Below are 17,541 nucleotides of genomic sequence, written 5' to 3'. Positions count from 1 at the left end.
GAAAGTCATTCACAAGCCTGATAGTCTGCAAGTAAAAACTGTTCAAAATTATGGAAATTACGGAGAAGACATTAACTGCAGATTGCAAATTTGTAAAATTATAAATTTAAAATAATTTCTAGACCTTGACAAGTTGTTCATGAAGTAAAATACTAGATTGCTCATTGTTCTTTTGTCATTTTGTTTCTCATTTTTGCAATATTTTGTCTAATTGTTGTATTTTTTGTCTCCTTTTTGTCATGCTTTGTCTTTTTCTGTTGTTTTTTTGTCGTATTATTCTCTCGTCTTACTGGTTCAGCCCACTTGAGATCAAATTGGACTGAAAGTGTCTTCTGAACTAAAATATGTTTGACACCCCTGCTCCAGGAGGACAAGTAAAGCCAGCAAAATACCTCCCAAAGTATAAGAGATTCACTAGAACCCCTCCATGTGGGGTTCAAACATTGCAGTTTTTTTCCCTTTAATTTGTCACTTGTCTGTATGTGACACTGTCAGGCAATGTAGACAAGCATAAGGAGGTGAAACCAGCCCTTAGCTTTACATTACCTAGAATAAAGCATAACCTCGACCATATCTTCATCTACACCCTGCTCACAGTTGTGTTCCAGGGACTTTTACCATGTATGAACACATAGGGGTGGCAGGAATGCTACACACCTTTCTTTGTGCTTAATTCGCACATGTTTTGCACTGTACATAGGTGCAAAATATGAATGCAAAAGCCCAGCTGAAAGCACACTGTCAGAAAGAGTTTAACTGACTTTGTTTATTATAATTCTGTTGCCTACAGAATGCCAGTCATACCGTAGTTGTAAGAACTTGTCTCCCAGATTTATCTCCTCGTTTAATCTGCTGTACATCCTTGAAACCTGTTTGTGTTACAACACCCTCAACACATGAGTTGATCTACTTGTGTTACAGGAAGACAGAAAACAACATCGTCACTATAATAGAGTAGTGGCAACGTATTTATCATATACTGACAGTCAATAGAAACTTTGAGGTAAAAATGTACGCAGAATTCTACTTGTAGGGGGGTTGTAATTATTCATTGTGGATTTACTGATGATCTTGTGCCCTGGTAGTTGAGATAATGATGAGTTGTCATTTTGTCATCATTCATTGCACATGGGTTGGTCACTTTGCAAAAGTGAACCAAATACACACCAAGCAATACTCAGTGAGTATCTGCACAATTTGAGAATGGGTTTTGAAGGCCTATATAAAGGCCCAAAAAAGGCCACCATTGTTAGTCCAGTGAACAGCATCATGCCGCGTCTATCACATGAACAACGTCTCCGGGCACTGGGTATGGTGGAGGCCGGTTTGAGCTACAGTGATGTAGCCAGGCGTATGGGCTGTTCCCAACCCACAATCAGAAGCCTGGTCCAAAGCATGCGCCGACGGATTGCTGCCTGCATCGAAGCAAATGGAGGCAATACTCTGTATTGACTGTTGTGACTTTGTGTTTGGCAGGTGCCGTTTTCTTTTGTGAAATTCTTTATTTTGAAATCACTCTTGAAACTTAAAATTTTTGTTTCTGTATGCCAATATGCTAAACAAATGATTCATATGAAGAAAATCCAGTTTCGGGCTTCAAAATAAAAATTATGTTGAAAAATATGGTCTCAAAGTTTCTATTGACTGTCAGTGTACATGGTAACATCTAAAATGGCTTCATGAATGCAGACCCGTGTCAGCAGCTCATGCAGTATACGTCTGTTGATAAATGAGACCTTTCACAGTGCTTTACATACCTCTGCCTGACCTGATATGTGATACAGGAAGCCCTGTTAAATCCCTGTTCACCTCACCACAGGGCAGATTGTTTGGTTTTGTTCCATCAGCAAGAGAAAAATCTGCCCTCTGGATCTGTGCCCTGTTATTGTGAACTGGCTCACTGGCATGCTTTAGTGGGCCACTTCAAGAGAACCGGAGCATCATGGATGCTACTGGACTCACACCTGTGCCTGCTATGCCCAAGTTCAAATGACTGTAATAAAACAGGATTACCTCCGCAGTAAAAGCTGTCACATAAACAGAAGCTGTGTTGGATATGATGATCGGTCGGACAGCATCAGGCTCTGGAAAAAACAAAGAGACAAGGAGGTGACCATCCAAATGCCATCACATCATCCTCTCCAAAGACAGTCTTTATTCTGCAAGTTGTTTAAGGAAACACATACATTTTATTGGTATGTATTGCTAAGGTGCTGTAGTTACAGATTAGGCTATGGAAAGAATCAGTCAACTGATTTGCTCTGATTATTATTACACACACATGTTACGTATGGGTGAATGACTGTTTTCCTCTGGTCACTCACCCATACTACATGTAATGCAATTTTTGAAAATACATATTTTGAAAGAAATCCTTTACACATGATTATAGCTCTGTAAATCATTATACAGTGGGTACGGAAAGTATTCAGACCCCTTGAAATTTTTCACTCTCTGTGTCATTGCAGCCATTTGCCAAAATCAAAAAAGTTCATTTTATTTCTCATTAATGTACACTCAGCACCCCATCTTGACAGAAAAAAACAGAAATGTAGAAATTTTTGCAAATTTATTAAAAAAGAAAAACTGAAATATCACATGGTCAGAAGTATTCACACCCTTGGCAGCGACATTCATATTTAACTCACATGATGTCCATTTCTTCTGATCCTCCTCGAGAGGACGACTGGTTGCAATTGAAGGAAGGATGAATGCGGCCAAGTACAGAGATATCCTGGAGGATAACCTCTTCCAGAGCGCTCAGGACCTCAGACTGGGCCGAAGGTTCACCTTTCAACAGGACAATGACCCTAAGCACACAGCTAAAATAACAAAGGAGTGGCTTCAGAACAACTCTGTGACCGTTCTTGACTGGCCCAGTCAGAGCCCTGACCTAAACCCAATTGAGCATCTCTGGAGAGACCTCAAAATGTCTGTCCACCAACGTTCACCATCCAACCTGACAGAACTGGAGAGGATCTGCAAAGAAGAATGGCAGAGGATCCCCAAATCCAGGTGTGAAAAACTTGTTGCGTCATTCCCAAGAAGACTCATGGCTGTACTAGCTGAAAAGGGTGCTTCTACTGAGCACAGGGTCTGAATACTTCTGACCATGTGATATTTCAGTTTTTCTTTTTTAATAAATTTGCAAAAATTTCTACATTTCTGTTTTTTTTCTGTCAAGATGGCCTGCTAAGTATACATTAATGAGAAATAAAACAAACTTTTTTGATTTTGGCAAATGGCTGCAATGACACAGAGAGTGAAAAATTTCAAGGGGTCTGAATACTTTCTGTACCCACTGTAAATAAGAATAATTCCAAGGCACACTATTTGACAACCACTTATCTGGTTAGGTTGCATTCACTACGATATTAATGTTTAACATGGGCTAAGCATACTTTACATCATTTGATCAATAAGATCTCTACCTTCCAATTATTTATGTCACTCTAACGTTTTCCTTTATTGTTTCTTTTTGAAGTATTGTTCTTTTTTTATCATGAATTATTGTTATTGCACAGTCTTTAGAGCAGTCATTTTGCATTTCACTACATTTACTGTATGAGCGAGTGACACAAAATTTTTTGAATAGAAACAACTTTTACATTATTTTTTTTTCCATTCTGAAATGACTTCAAACGGTTCCAGGTATCGGGACAAACTCTAAACACAGCTGGACTGAGAGTTAACATCCAAACAAACTGCTGCTGCTGCTGCTTATTCACAGGTTGTCATGGAAGCCAGCATACTGTAGCCGCGCGGCTCACCTGCGGTCTTACTGCGCATGTCAGATAAGTGGAACCGATTATTAGAGGAAATGTTTCGGCGGTGAACTACAACTGCAAAATAAAAACTGATCTTATCGTGAAATTTAGCACACTTTAAATATCTCAGGGCACTGTTGCGACAGAAACGGACCTAATTAAGGTAAGTTTCGGGTTAGCCTAAGCGTTTAAAACGAGTGGAATTAAGTGGGGAGCACATATCTGCGAGGGGGAACATTTCAGTTCCTGCCGAGTCTCAGGCTGCAACTCCAACCTTTAGCACATATTCGCCATAAAACAGAGTAAACTGGACCGACAGACACACAGTGGACTCCACCACACCCTCCATCGGCGTTACATAAGTCTGTAGGGACACATTTGAATAGTCAGTGAGCTCGGTCTGTCGGCGTGTTTCCACCGGAGTCCTACAGCTGTTAAGCTAGCTTGTACCTTCCAGGTAACACTCCTGCGAGTTGCTGTGATTTATCAGAAATACGTTTTGCTTTTAGAGGTGCTCTAAGAAAGTATGGCGTTGTTTCATGACCTCATTTGACCTTCGGTTCGGTTTCTAAGTCGACCTTGCTGTGCGGTGGTCGGGTGTCCTGCGTGTTTATTTCGCTTTGTTGCAAGTTCTTTGTCTTGTAAAATGGTTTGGAATATGACTTTGCTGCTATATGTTGGCCTACAAATTCAAAATTAGCCAAAAGTTGCATTGATAAAGCTACTAAAGTGTGTTACCTCTACTTTTGCAGGTTTGCCAGGATGGTGGTGCTTTCCAAGGAGTACGGATATGTGGTGCTGACTGGTGTCGCCAGCATGATCATGGTTGGACATCTGGCCATGAAAGTCGGTAAAGCCCGGAGGAAGTACAACGTCCGGGTGAGCCGAAGCTTTCAAATGTGCAGCAGATTAAAACAGAGCTAAAAGAAAGGGGGGGAAATAATCCATAGAAATCCTACAATGGCCAAGTGCAAAATGCAGATTGCTGCAGCTGCATTTTTTTAATTGATAAAGGTAAAATGTGACTGTAATGAATGAAGCATTGTGAGGCTGCAGAGATTCCCCGGTTAATAAATTATATTCTCCAGACAGACAAGAACATGCTTGTTTAATGAAGACCGCAGCAAAAATAACTTTTGCTGCAAAGAAATGGAAGAATTGACCACAAAAAGTGTGACTCATGACATGACTCAGTTGCAATATCTGTCAAAATAATAACTTTTGCATTAAAATACAGACCTCTTCCCATTGCATTCAAACACGTGCTTTCCCTGCTGTGACAAACTAAGATGTTTGTTGTGAAAATGATCCATTTGGGCCCCATTCTAAGGGATGAAAAAAAAAAGAGAAGCAAAACAAAGTTGGGATTGTTTTGACAGATATTGCAAGTGAGTCATTCATGAGTCACAATTTTAGTGGCATTTAGTGTTCATTTTTGGGGCTTTTGTCAAAGATATCCACTGAATTGCTGTTTTAAAAGTTGCTCGTGTGTACCAGTAAACTCTCCCTGTCTTGCAGTATCCTAAGATGTACAGCGATGACCCAGAAAATGGAAACATTTTCAACTGCATCCAGCGTGCACACCAGAACACGTAAGCAGAAACATGGAGAATGCTACTTTAATCTGCACACAGCGCCACGATTTCATGACCTACAGATAAGAAAGTGAAAGCAGGTGAAAGTTAACCTGCTGTCAATGTCACCTCTCCCCAGGCTGGAGATGTACCCCGCCTTTCTTTTCTGCCTGGCTATTGGTGGATTGCACTGTCCTGTGAGTTTATTTACAGCATGAGATCTGAGTAAAAGATGGATGCATATGTACTCTCTGTGTCAACCTGTCTTGTATCTTTGCATGTATTTTGTGTCTGACTCACAGCGTCTGACGAGTGGACTTGGAGCTGTGTGGATCATCGGCAGAGAGGTGTACGCACATGGGTACGCTACAGGAGGTAAGAAACAGCTGGGCAGTTAATGTAAACGTCACATTTTCTGTTTTGTGTCATGAAGCATGATGCTAAAGTGCTAACTAGGGATGTCTACCAACATTGGTGCACTGATATTAATATCATTATTGGGGTTTCTTTTGCCTATCTTGAAAACCGATAAAATAATGCCTGGATTTTTGTCGGCAGTTTTCCAGATTGTACAGTATAGTTGCCACATTGTAGTAGACTCATAGAGGAAGGGAGGGAGAGTGTGAAGTGTTGTTTGAGACAATTTAAAAAAAGAATTTATTTTTTCATAACTTAAGTTGGAGTAGTTTTTAAGTAGTTGTAGTTGTGCAGACAATGTTTACATTTGGAAAGGCTTGCTGCATTTGAGAGTGCCTCCAATGGGGCATCACAATAAAATGAGGCATGATGTTAATTCCACGACAGCAGATATGTGATGTTACCTTAACCCTCCTGTTGTCCTCATTTATGGGCACCAAAAAAAATATTGTTTCCTTGTCTGAAAAAGATCCAAAAATCCCCAGAAAAATCTATCAAAATTGGTTCATTTTTTGTGTGTGTGAATGCTCTGAAGAAACATTTTTAGCATTTCTTTTTTTCCACCAAAAAATGCCCAAAGATTTCCCGACAATGTGGACATCAGAAATTTTGCTGTGAAAATATATTTTTTTCACATTTTCAAACTTTAAAACAGGTCACTTTTAACCGCCAGACAACTCAGGGGTTAAATTAGTTTAATAGCCCACATGTATCGGTACCGGAATAGGAAATTGAGTTGGACAATACCGGTTATTGGCAAAAAAGCCAATATCGGACATTTCTAGTGCTAATATTATCGTTCTTGATCTCAATCAGATCCTAAAAAAAGAATGAGGGGCGCCTTTGGGAACATCGCTTTAATCGGGATGATGCTGACCACCCTGAACTTCGGCCGCCACCTCACCGGCTGGACTGGACCGCGGTTTGGACCCTTCCGCCATTTAAACTGTCAGTGAGGACAAAGACCTCAGGCGGGGCTCCCTCAATCATTATTCTAATCATAGCAGCTATACATCGTGTAAACATTGCAACACGTGTGCTAATCTGTGTGGCCGGTATAACAGTCAAAGTCATACCAAGCTCGTGTTGTCATGTGACCCGACCGGTTCTGCAGAAGAGAGACAAACCTAATGTAGATACTGGTCGTGTCGCAGGTTGGCACTCCCATCATGCACAGCAGCTGTCAGTTTGTCTTCATAACTCCACCCTGATTTAGAAGTTGTAACCAACAGGCCACGCACTTTTAATATCATGTGTATTGTTGCAATGAAATGGGGAAGATGCTGTATTACAAAAGTCAGTTCCAGAGGAGAAACTTACCCCCAAAGTTTGATGCACTTGGGGATAAAATATCACTCTAGTTTTTTCAAACTGACAAACAGATTTTGTATATTGGTGAATTACTAAAAATGGTTAAATGTATTGCTTTTGTCAATTAAAAAAAAATCTTAATTCCAACTGTTATTTTCTTGAGTTTTTTGTTCATTAAATATTCAACATTGGCCATGAACTCATTCTTGCTGGATGTTTTATGGGTACTGATTGAATATTAACGTCGGGTTGTATGTGTGTAAAGGGAGCGGCTGTCTTTTGTCTTCTTTTTGAAGCTGAATGATTGTCCAAAGTCTGCATTGCGAGTCCAGACAGGAGCTCTAACCCCACAGAGCTGTGGAGGGCACGCCACTCCCACAACTTAATCATATCGGACAAAAGAAACTGGCTTTTGTACAGATTAGAATGACAGCATAACGCTCAAGAGCTCGCCCACAGGTTTTCATTTTCTGATGTATTTAAGCAGACACACCCTCTGGTGATTTATATTTTATTATCAAACAGGAAATCTTTAAGTCAATAAATTCTTACAATTCGAAGGCATATTGTCACACATCACCATTGCCACTTGACGGTAAAGTAACACAAGGTTAAAACTTTTGACATAACTTAGTTCCTGCACATCTGCATGATACTCCACCTAATACAAACACAGGTAGCAAACTCCCCCAATGCAGCTTTCTCACTGTCTTTATGTTAAACATTCTTCATATATATGAATTTTACAGCAAATTAAACAACAGTGTGTTTAACCTTTACAGTTTGCCCTGATTAAAGTATTTAGTGTAGCGAGGTCTCCTCTCTGTGGCTGTTAGTGGCATAAGCATTAATTATCAAAACCAGAATAGCTAAACTCAGTATTTATATACCTGCATCTGACTACTTCCATAACCACGTATAACTACACAATAAAGGCTGCAACCACTTCCACAAGTACTTTAGGTTAAATAAATTTGAACAATTGAATGCCGAGTGGCTTGATTTTCATGTGTAGATTTTCTGCAAGAGCTCTGCTTTAAGACAACACGTGCAACCTGGCAATTTGGTTTGAAAGTGCACTTTGTTCACATTTGGTCACCTCGGGGATCGTAATCAATATTCCAAAATAGTTGGGGCATGTTGGCAACTCTGAGTGGAAGGCAGCACACACACACACACACACACACACACACACACACACACACACACACACACACACACACACACACACACACACACCACTGGCTTGGTCTCCTATGTGGTGCACAAAATCAAATATCCCAGACCGTCAGCTTAGTGGAAAAAGCCAGTTCCCATACACATATCAACTCTGCAATGATTTTTTTGCTTCAAAGGATATTTCTCCATCCATCATCTTTACACCGCTTAATCCTCATTAGGGTCGCTGGGGGGCTGGAGTCTATCCCAGCTGACTTAGGACGAAGGCAGGGGACACCTGGACAGGTCTATCACAGGGCTACACATACAATCACACTCACATTCACACCTACGGACAATTTAGAATCACCAATTAACCTCAGCATGTTTTTGGACTGTGGGAGGAAGCCGGAGAAACCCAGGCATGCACAGGGAGAACATGCAAACGCCAAGCAGAAAGATCCCAGGAGGGCCGGGACACAAACCAGGGATCTCCTAACTGCAGGGAAAAAGTGCTAACCACCAAGCCTCTGTGCAGTCCAGGATATTTGTCAACATACAATAATTATAAACTGGCATAGTGCTTAAATACAGGCTACAATACAGCTCATAACTGCATCATAGAGCACAGTTGTTTTGGAGATGGGTCTCGCACACTGAAAACAGAAATCCTGTTGAAGACACTCCTTCAAGTCAGCAGCGTACAGAAATAATACAATACGTAGCCCACGTCTGATACAAGCTCCTTAAAGTGTCCCATTGAAAAGCATAACAACTACATAGAAATACAAAATTCCACACTGTAATAATTAAGGCCACTAAGAGACATGTGCATGTTTAAATCTAGTATTAATGCAAACATTTTCAAGAGGACTCACATCAGGCTCAACAATCCAAACGTAAAATATAACTGTGTTAAAGACTATCACCTTTGAGAATGAATGAGGACATGGATCTCTGGTCTTGCAGCTGAATTGTTTCTTTAATGTATCATGATTTTTCTGAACAAAACATTTTCAGTTTCGGTGTCTTATATAGTGTTTTAGCTTTCTGCGTTTTTGCTGATTTGTGGCATCGTCAGGAGTTGCTGTACATCCTGGCTTGTTTTAAAGATATATTTCTGCATTTCTGATTGCTTTGATTGATGTGACTCCTTTTTTGGGAAACCAATTTTCACATAACAACCTGATATAAACATGCACGTCTCTTGGGTGCACTATTGTCCTGAAAATGTGTATTTTTTGCATCTATGGTGGATGCATTGTTCTGCTGACTTGAGAGCGTTTCTTCAAAATGGCTGGAGATGTCATATGGCTCGAGAGAATCTTGAGCATGTTGAATTCATCCCCAACTGTGGGGCATGACTGCAGTTATGAGTGCTATGTTGGGCTGTTTTTAAGCACTTTTTCTTACTTTTATGTCAATTCAGAGATATGTGGGTCCGGGAACACACATTTTGTCAACTTGCTCATGTGTCTCAAAGCACTTCCTATCCTTATTCATTCTATGTCTCCAAATGTCTAATTTCTTGGTCGATACCCTGAGGTTGTTTTGACATTTATCATAACAGTAATACTGTAATGTTATGGAGGACTTCATGCAACCTTGATCCACATTACCTTAGATATCCCCTAGGGGGCGGTGTGACCATTTGTGCCACATTAAAGTGCTGTGCGTACATGAGGAGTCAGTCAGGAGTGCAGAGGTGCAATTAATCGGACTCAGGAAAGAAAGAAAAGTTCCCACCAGACTGAAGGTCTCCAGAATTTTAAAGGGAATGTGGAAGAAAGTTGAAGTGACTCTGAAACCTCCCATTTGAAAGATTCCCATTTCAAGATCCTAAACACTCAGTGACAAAAGGAAACCCATCAGAAGAGATGCAGCTGCTTCAGGGCGAAGGTTCTGCTTACATCCAAAATATTCTTCCTTTGGTGTTCAGTTTGCTTCTGTTCTGAGTGCTGGAAGGGATGGACAGGGTAGGAGCTTCCATCAGTAGGAGTACCTGGAGAGTGGTGTGTCCTCCATCAGATCATCCTGGAGGAGACGATCAAAACAAGAAAATCTGGACTGTGGTGTAGAGCAAGTACACATGGATTAATATATCTTAAAAACAAATCAGCGAAGTATAGCAAATCACAGTATGAGCACAGATTAACAACGGACAGAACCTCAAGTTTTGAAAAGTAAAGCAAATATGGAACTCACACAGAATTGCATTCTTACTAATGGCCAGTAGGGGGTGACTTGTTTCAAAAAGGGATCATATTGGAAGTCAATGAGAAAATTACCTATGATACTGCTGCACTTGAAGTGAGTTTACTTCATGTTTGTTCCTTTTTCACCTCCAAGAATCTCTCCATGTATGTACTAATAAATGTCAAATGAACTGTCAACTGAAAAGTGGGGAATTCATTAGTCTCTCTCTCAGTTAAGCTGAACTGTGTCTGTTTTCAATAATCACATCTTGAGAGGGATTCCACCTCTGACAGAGAGGCCACTTTGAACCCAACATTTCCTCTCTGCTCGCAGTTGATATTCAAACCTTCTATAGTGCTAAGAGGAAAGTTGGCTGATCTGGATGCGGCACAATTCAAAATGCAGCATCCTTCAAAGACTTCCAGACTGTATATAAAAGGTTGACCTGACATTTGGGTTTGAAAAGTTAATCAAATGTAAAAGTGCCTTACACCTGCATTCTTTCTAATGGCCAGTAGGGGGCGACTCCTCTGGTTGGAAAAATAAGTCTGATTGTATAGGACACTGTGAGAAAATGATCCTACTTCTCACTTGATTTGTTACTTCAGTAAATATTTTCCTAAACAGTTAATGGTCTGAGTCAGTACTTTAAAGTCTCCTTTGATACAGCATGATGATTATTTTGGAAACTATAGTTCAATTCAGGAAAAATACATGATAAAGCAGATTATGTTAGCCTACTTTGTGACAAGTCGCTACTGTATCACCATGTGAAGTGCTCTCGAGTTCTTCAATCAGATCTATCGCTTATTTATTACATCCGGTTTCAAAAGACTAAAATGGTGATGGCCAAATCTCCACACACCGACTAATGACTTCATGGTGGCTTTGTCCATCTTTTCTATAGAGAATATGACCTTCATTGGACCCTTCCTTCCCCGGTTTGCCCACTTGTATCAAATCCAGCCTCCTAGTTTGTAACACAGCACTTTCTGGTACAAATCAAGAATCTAATGGAAAAGCTGATATATTCTTAGGACATTAATATGGGATTTTTTAGTTTGACTTTTAAGCTACAGAGTACAACTTTACACGAGCTGAGTACGCACCCCACGACAAGTAAACTGTCTTTGTGTGTAAAAAGATGACAGAATGGCCTTTCAACCACTTCAACATCCTTAATGCGGTTTACTGTATCTTACCATCGGTAAATCCTGCAGTCGATGGAACTCGGGGTGGTTTGTCCGCTGGCGAAACTTGAGGAAGAGGACGACGAAGACGACAGCAGTGGTGACGATAAACACCGACAGCAAACCAGCCAGCAGGGGGTCCAGAGGGGAGCTGGAGCGATAGTGAGGTCTCTTGAGGCCTACAAGACAGAAATAGATGTAATTTTGAATGTGCAATGAATCAGTCTGAGGGGTTGAAAACTCTCCCTGGCCATCCATCACCTTACCTTCATCCCCCACGTTCAGCTCAGATGGGACCTCCTGGTGCGTTGGCCCTGCAGGAGCTCGACCAGGAGTTGAGGTCTGAGGGCTAACTGTGGTCAGGGACTCAGACTGAGGCTGTGTGGTAGAGGTGGGGGCCGTGGAGCTCGCATCCTTCCCCATGTGGGCTGGCGGAGATGAAAAGGTGGTGACGGACTCGCTGGTCAGGGGTGTCCTGCCCTCTGTGGTCGAGGTGTCCTGCAGAGAGGCGGTGCTCGGTGCCGTCGGCGTGGATGAAAGGATGTCTGCAGCAGCTGAAAGTGGTGAGCGCAGTGCTGTATCAATTCAAAACAGTGCAGAGAATTCTTCAAAGGAAATGAAGCCAGAGGTAACCTTAACCACCCTGATTATAGGAATAGATCGGCCCCTCTGACATTAACGATGCTGGTTTTACAGCCTGCAGTTCTCACTGTTCCTGCCTGACAATACCAAATTAAGAACACACTTTTTATTTGTATGTACGTGATCAACAGAATAATAATTATGGTAGTGCTGGATGTCACTGTGTGCACACAAACAACAGGTATCCACATAGTGTTTTTTCACCATCTTGAGCTCTTAGCTGCAAGTCATGCCAGTAGCTACTGTTTGATTAAGCATCACTGTATCCAAAACTGCCATTGTCATTTGGATAGTGAGTCTAGTAGAGGCAGTCTTGTAGTTCTAATAGTCATTCAAACTTTCAGATCATAATGTAGGCTTTGTTTTGATCTTAAATCTCAAGGAAATCTACTCATACGTGTTCAATCTGGGAACCAGTTTTGAAGCAGGATAACAATACCGAAAGTCCCAACCTGAAAGTTAGCACAGTAAGTTCCTTAAGATTGTTATGTATGAATCATTGGAGGTTTGAATCAATGTTTTTGAGACCCTCTTCACCGCAGTCTGAGGGTGGAAATGCTCAACTATGGTGCTGATGGCTTATTTCACTCATGGTGGGTCTCCCAGCATATAAAAAAGACACGTTAACAAGATCAATAAACTTGTGATGTGCATTTTCAGTTGCGTTAGTTTGCACAGAGATTATTTCGCAAATAGCAAAATGTTAATCAAGACAAAGATCAATTTCATTTTAAAATGGTGTCTTAAAATGAAAACCTACTAGTGTGGTTGTAACCTAAACTTCATGTGTAAAATCAGAGAGGTGCCCCTTTAAACTTAGGGACCAGAAAAATACAAACACCAGAAGCATAGCCAAATAGATATTACTTTATTGCATATAAATGACTTTAGTTGTTTATGTTTTGATCGAATTCAAGGGTGAATTTTGAGACTGCAACCATTTTAATGATCAATTACTGCTTAGTTTGTAGTAAAAAGATGAAAAAAAACAGCATCAGCAATTTCTGAAACATGAAAAATTTGCTGATAAAATGAATCTGAAGAAGTTCTGACTACTGGTTGGATAAGACAAATAATGGGAAAAAAAATCCGCTTAACTATCAGAAAGGATATTTTTCACAAATTTTTGATACTTTACAGAACAATAAGTCAATCAAGTGAAAAAATAATCTGCATCAGTCACATATGAAAACAATTATTAGTTGCAGCTTCAAATCAATTTTCTCATCATTGTTTTACTGATTTTATACAAATTAGCTGAATGTGTAGCGCACTGACTTTATTTTTGCTTCACATGACCTTGACCTCTCTTGCTGACACCTGAGGAGGAGGCAGAGTGTTCAGAAACCTTGTACATGGTGACACTATTGATTTCTGCTTGCAGGACAGAAGAAACAAACAGGCATCTGACAAACCGCTGGGTTTGTTGTCAAGGTTCTATATGAGAAGAATGCAACACAGAAAGCATAAAAGACAACAATTCTTGATTAAATTATGAAGCAGATAAACATGAGTGAGAACACTGTCGGCCTCTTAAGTGAGAAACTCCAGCGGTGGCTTTTGCCAAGTGACAACCTCCACGCTACTGTACAAGGACAAAAAGATGACGACAGCAGGCTCAGAGGGAACAAGACAGCGTGATCTGGATGGCCGGAAGCCATGTCGTTTGTGCGCTCTTCAAACGGGCAACGCTGTATCAGCTGAGGGGGTTATATTTATCTGATCTACAGAGGGAATCTCTGAAATGAGGTTACGACACCTATTCTCAGTCTGGCCCCAGTCAAGCAGGGGTCAGGAGGAGAAGCTGAGTTCCTGGAAGTGAGTCTGAGACGAGTCTGTTTGCAAACAGGCAGCGTTTAGCGTGTGGGATGTTTTATTTTAAGGCTCTGGTCTGGGCAGAGTAAACACGCTGGATTGGAAAATTACAGATGCACATCTAGAATTATGGATGAAAAGATGACCGTAATTTATGTTGGCGATCATAAAGGTTCAAAAAGCTGATTACCTGCAGGAGAAGCAGCAGTGAGGTGAGGAGTCAGCACAGAGGGTTCGGTTGTATGTGGAGATGTGGGAGCTGCAGGGGTCGAGGTGAACATGTGGGTTTTAAGCGCTGCATTTGTCACAGTCTCCGCTGGACGGACTGAGCCTTCTGTCTGGGTGAGGGCTGAGGTTTCATATGAGGTTTCATCGCTGCCTGCAGGATTACGTGTCAGCTGTGGGGCCTCATTTCCAGGGTCCTCTGCCAGGGCAGGAGATGCTGAAGCTCCAGAGTGACTCAGGAGGCTGGGAGGGCTGAAGACAGGAGGAAGATCACGGTTCTGACCTGCAAAATAAAAGATGAATCCTGCTAAAGAGATGCTTTCAATTCACTGTAAAGCACGTTTTCTTTTAAAAAGGTGATGTTTATGGGGGTGATGTTTAAATTTAAATGCAAGAATTTATCATTTATTCATACAAATAAGTGACAACTTTATAATTTCCTAGAGTATGAAGGGAATTATTCAAATTGCCTGACAAACAAAACAGCAGGATTGCAACTGAAACTCTCAAAATCCAAGATGACAATGTTTTTTTAAAGATAACCTGACATCTACCATCATAAAAGACATTTTAAAAAGAACATACTCATATGCAAGAGGCTGGGAGTGGAAAAAATTAGCTAATTTTTATTTTTTTTACAAAACTGCTGAACGATGAATCAATTACCAAAAAGATTAATTTGTTGTCAATCAATTGTTCAGATAATTGGCTAATAATTGCAGCTTTACTTCAGATGTTCAATTTACTTAAAAAGAAACTCTGAAAACTCCATTACATGTAAAAGTTCTGCATGAAACTTTCTACTTAAGTAAACGTGTCATTAGCAGCATCTGCATCAAAATCTAGATAAATATTACAGTAAAAGTGCTGGTTTGGTCCCTCTGACTGATACATTATTATATATGACAGGATTAACTAATAGTGAATCATTAGTGTGTCAGCAGCATGTTACTGTTGTAGCTGCTGCAGGAGGAGCTGGTGTGAATTAGCCTAGCGGCGCTAGACAACCCACGGCAACAAATTTAATTCTCTGCCAGGGTGGGTCTAGTTACCCTCCATAAGGCTCAAGGATGGATGCTCCTAAAACTGGCCGGACCAATCACCATGAAGTGTAGAGTCAGAAGGCGCCGTAACGAAGTGACGACAGAGGCGTGACGATTCTGACAGAAACAACCGGCTCACAATAAACAGTTATCTTTCGACTCAGCTTTGGCCACAGCCCTTAAAGATTTGAAGCTAAAATTCAATTTGAAAGATAAACAAAGGACGGCACTGAAGTGTTTCATTGAGAAGAAAGACGTATTTGGACTTACACCAACGGGATATGGCAAATCCTTAATATACCAGTTGGCTCCACTGGTTGGGAAGCTAATGGGACTTAGCCACAATCCGCCGGCGCTCTAAGAACTACGTCAGCCTATTCGTTGCGCTGATTGGTTGTATACCTACCCAATTGCTGCAGAGTGATTTGAAAGACAACCTTTTAGCCCGCCTCCCTCCCTGTCGAGCGGCCCTAGACCCTTGTGCCTTCAGAAACATGGGTCTAGCGTGGCTAGGCTAGGTGTGAATGACTGATAAACAGATTTAACAGCTGACAAATCTGAGGAGTTGGTAAAACAAGGTTCTGATACACAAATCAGTTTTCAGTTTTTGGTGAGATTTTGGATAGCATATCTAGTGAAATGAAACCATGTGAGAAGTTTAGAGGGGGAAAAACTCACTATCTGAAGCTTTTAACAACTCAGACATTTGAAATATGACTCCAACTACACACTAACGTGTGTAAGAAGCCCACAAAATTGGAAACCACGAGTTAATCTTAAACAATGTGTTGTATTTGAAAAGCTTGGTATGTTATCCACTGTAGAAAATCTCCATCTTAAAGGTAACTAAATCTGTAGTGTAATGAAAACTACAGTTTTTCCCTGTAAAATGTAGTAGGAAGAAGAACAAAGAAGCAAAAAATAGAGAACTTAAATAAAATGGCTCACATTTGTACTTGAGTACAGTACTTGAATAAATGCACTTTGTCCTTTTCCACCACTGCTTTTAAACAGTTGGTCTACAAAACATATTTTTTTGCTAAATCCCGTGGTGATGGTGTCGTTTTTCTACAGAAATAAGGTATTTTGGATCATAGCAAACATAAAAAGATGGAACATAGTCACAAGTGAGAAGCTTGGACTGCAAAAAAGAGATTTTTTTTCTTTCAAAATGACCCAAACATTATAATCAAATTAACAACAAATAATTGTAGATACATTCTATCAGTCACTTCATCAATTAATTGGTGGAAAATTTCAGCTGCACAAACCTACACAGATATTCAGTTTGCTGTTATAAGAGAGGAAGACAAGCCAAAAGCCCTCAACTGGAGATGCTGGAGAGACAGATGTGTTCTTGCATTTTTGTTTGACAAATGACTCACCGAGTATTAAAACATCCAATTTGCTTGACTGTTAATCAACCAACACTTGCAGTCTCATAATGGTGTACAACTGTCCTGTGAAATCTAAATGAAATATGGAAGTTTAAATAAACAAGTCTGGTGATCAGACATCAGGACAAACTGGGCAGAAACCTTGTTGATGCTCTGCTCACATCCTGCTGAGATGATGCCAAGCACCAAAAGTTCATAAAGCAACTGAAGAGGATGGAACAAGGATGGATCCTGCAGCTGATCACTCCTTATCTGATCAATAGACGGTTGAGAGCGAATCGATCAGGAGTCTGTCTCACGTCAGCAGGATGCCAGGATCCGACACAAAGACACACACACCGGAGACGACACCTCACCTCTTGTCTGCGACGCGCCGGTAAGAAGCACCGAGACGCAAAACACCAGCTGAATTCCAAATCTCATCTTCTCCTCCTGTGGCAGGTTTCTCTCCTGCGAGATCCGACGGGGCCGAGCGGCTTTCTCTGCGCGGCAGCTTCTGATCCTGCAGCTCTGAGGTTGTTTCCGTTACGCGATCTGACAGGGCACATCATCGGCGCTAAAAATATCCTGAGGGAGTCGGGCAGAAGAGGAGCAGGGGTGGGGCTGCGTGGCGGCGAGCAGGAAAAAGCAAAACACGCTCACATCCTTAACGCGCAAAAATGTGCCAAAGATGCCCTTAAAAAATCACCACCTATCTGCACGTCTTCCCTTTACAGATTCTCTCATGTAAATCTTTAAAAAGAAAAAACAAAAGACACATCAGGGTTCCGTTCCTCCGCTGCTCCAATCAGCTGCCAGTGCGTCAG

At 41.0% G+C, this 17,541-nt stretch overlaps 2 protein-coding genes across 4 annotated transcripts; one reads left to right on the top strand and one right to left on the bottom strand.

Annotated features, from left to right (window-relative positions):
- The first annotated feature begins 3,766 nt into the window (after positions 1 to 3,766).
- mgst3a (microsomal glutathione S-transferase 3a) lies at positions 3,767 to 7,216 on the top strand. 2 transcript variants are annotated; one of them, XM_022193506.2, is made up of 6 exons: positions 3,767 to 3,930; positions 4,520 to 4,646; positions 5,286 to 5,359; positions 5,481 to 5,538; positions 5,644 to 5,716; positions 6,575 to 7,216. In XM_022193506.2, the coding sequence occupies exons 2-6, from the start codon at positions 4,530 to 4,532 to the stop codon at positions 6,712 to 6,714; spliced, it is 462 nt and encodes a 153-aa protein (XP_022049198.1). In that variant the 5' UTR covers positions 3,767 to 3,930; positions 4,520 to 4,529; the 3' UTR covers positions 6,715 to 7,216. The 2 variants fall into 2 exon arrangements, with proteins under 2 accessions (XP_022049198.1, XP_022049197.1); XM_022193505.2 differs by lacking the exon at positions 3,767 to 3,930 and adding an exon at positions 4,002 to 4,224.
- A 350-nt stretch (positions 7,217 to 7,566) lies between these two features.
- Positions 7,567 to 17,444, bottom strand: LOC110950753 (mucin-17-like). 2 transcript variants are annotated; one of them, XM_022193510.2, is made up of 5 exons: positions 17,092 to 17,444; positions 14,261 to 14,578; positions 11,880 to 12,188; positions 11,626 to 11,792; positions 7,567 to 10,261 (listed from the first exon to the last, which is right to left on the bottom strand). In XM_022193510.2, exons 1-5 carry the CDS (start codon positions 17,156 to 17,158, stop codon positions 10,217 to 10,219), a joined length of 906 nt encoding a protein of 301 aa, XP_022049202.1. In that variant the 5' UTR covers positions 17,159 to 17,444; the 3' UTR covers positions 7,567 to 10,216. The 2 variants fall into 2 exon arrangements, with proteins under 2 accessions (XP_022049202.1, XP_022049204.1); XM_022193512.2 differs by having other exon boundaries at positions 11,880 to 12,167; positions 17,092 to 17,441.
- Positions 17,445 to 17,541: the final 97 nt, after the last annotated feature.

The sequence above is a fragment of the Acanthochromis polyacanthus genome, chromosome 9, assembly GCF_021347895.1.
Source record: "Acanthochromis polyacanthus isolate Apoly-LR-REF ecotype Palm Island chromosome 9, KAUST_Apoly_ChrSc, whole genome shotgun sequence".
Taxonomy (NCBI): domain Eukaryota; kingdom Metazoa; phylum Chordata; class Actinopteri; family Pomacentridae; genus Acanthochromis; species Acanthochromis polyacanthus.
The sequence above is the reverse complement of the archived record's forward strand: the minus strand, read 5'-3'. Positions and strand labels throughout refer to the sequence as shown.

Bases quoted from the DNA above. Each gene is read 5' to 3' on its own strand.
- mgst3a (XM_022193506.2), top strand. From the start codon at position 4,530: ATGGTGGTGCTTTCCAAGGAGTACGGATATGTGGTGCTGACTGGTGTC. The intron at 5,360-5,480 runs GTAAGCAGAAAC...ACCTCTCCCCAG, and splicing joins CAGCGTGCACACCAGAACAC to GCTGGAGATGTACCCCGCCT. The intron at 5,717-6,574 runs GTAAGAAACAGC...GATCTCAATCAG, and splicing joins ACATGGGTACGCTACAGGAG to ATCCTAAAAAAAGAATGAGG.
- LOC110950753 (XM_022193510.2), bottom strand. From the start codon at position 17,158: ATGAGATTTGGAATTCAGCTGGTGTTTTGCGTCTCGGTGCTTCTTACC. The intron at 12,189-14,260 runs GTAATCAGCTTT...GAATTGATACAG, and splicing joins CACTGCTGCTTCTCCTGCAG to CACTGCGCTCACCACTTTCA. The intron at 11,793-11,879 runs GTAAGGTGATGG...TCTGTCTTGTAG, and splicing joins GCTGAACGTGGGGGATGAAG to GCCTCAAGAGACCTCACTAT.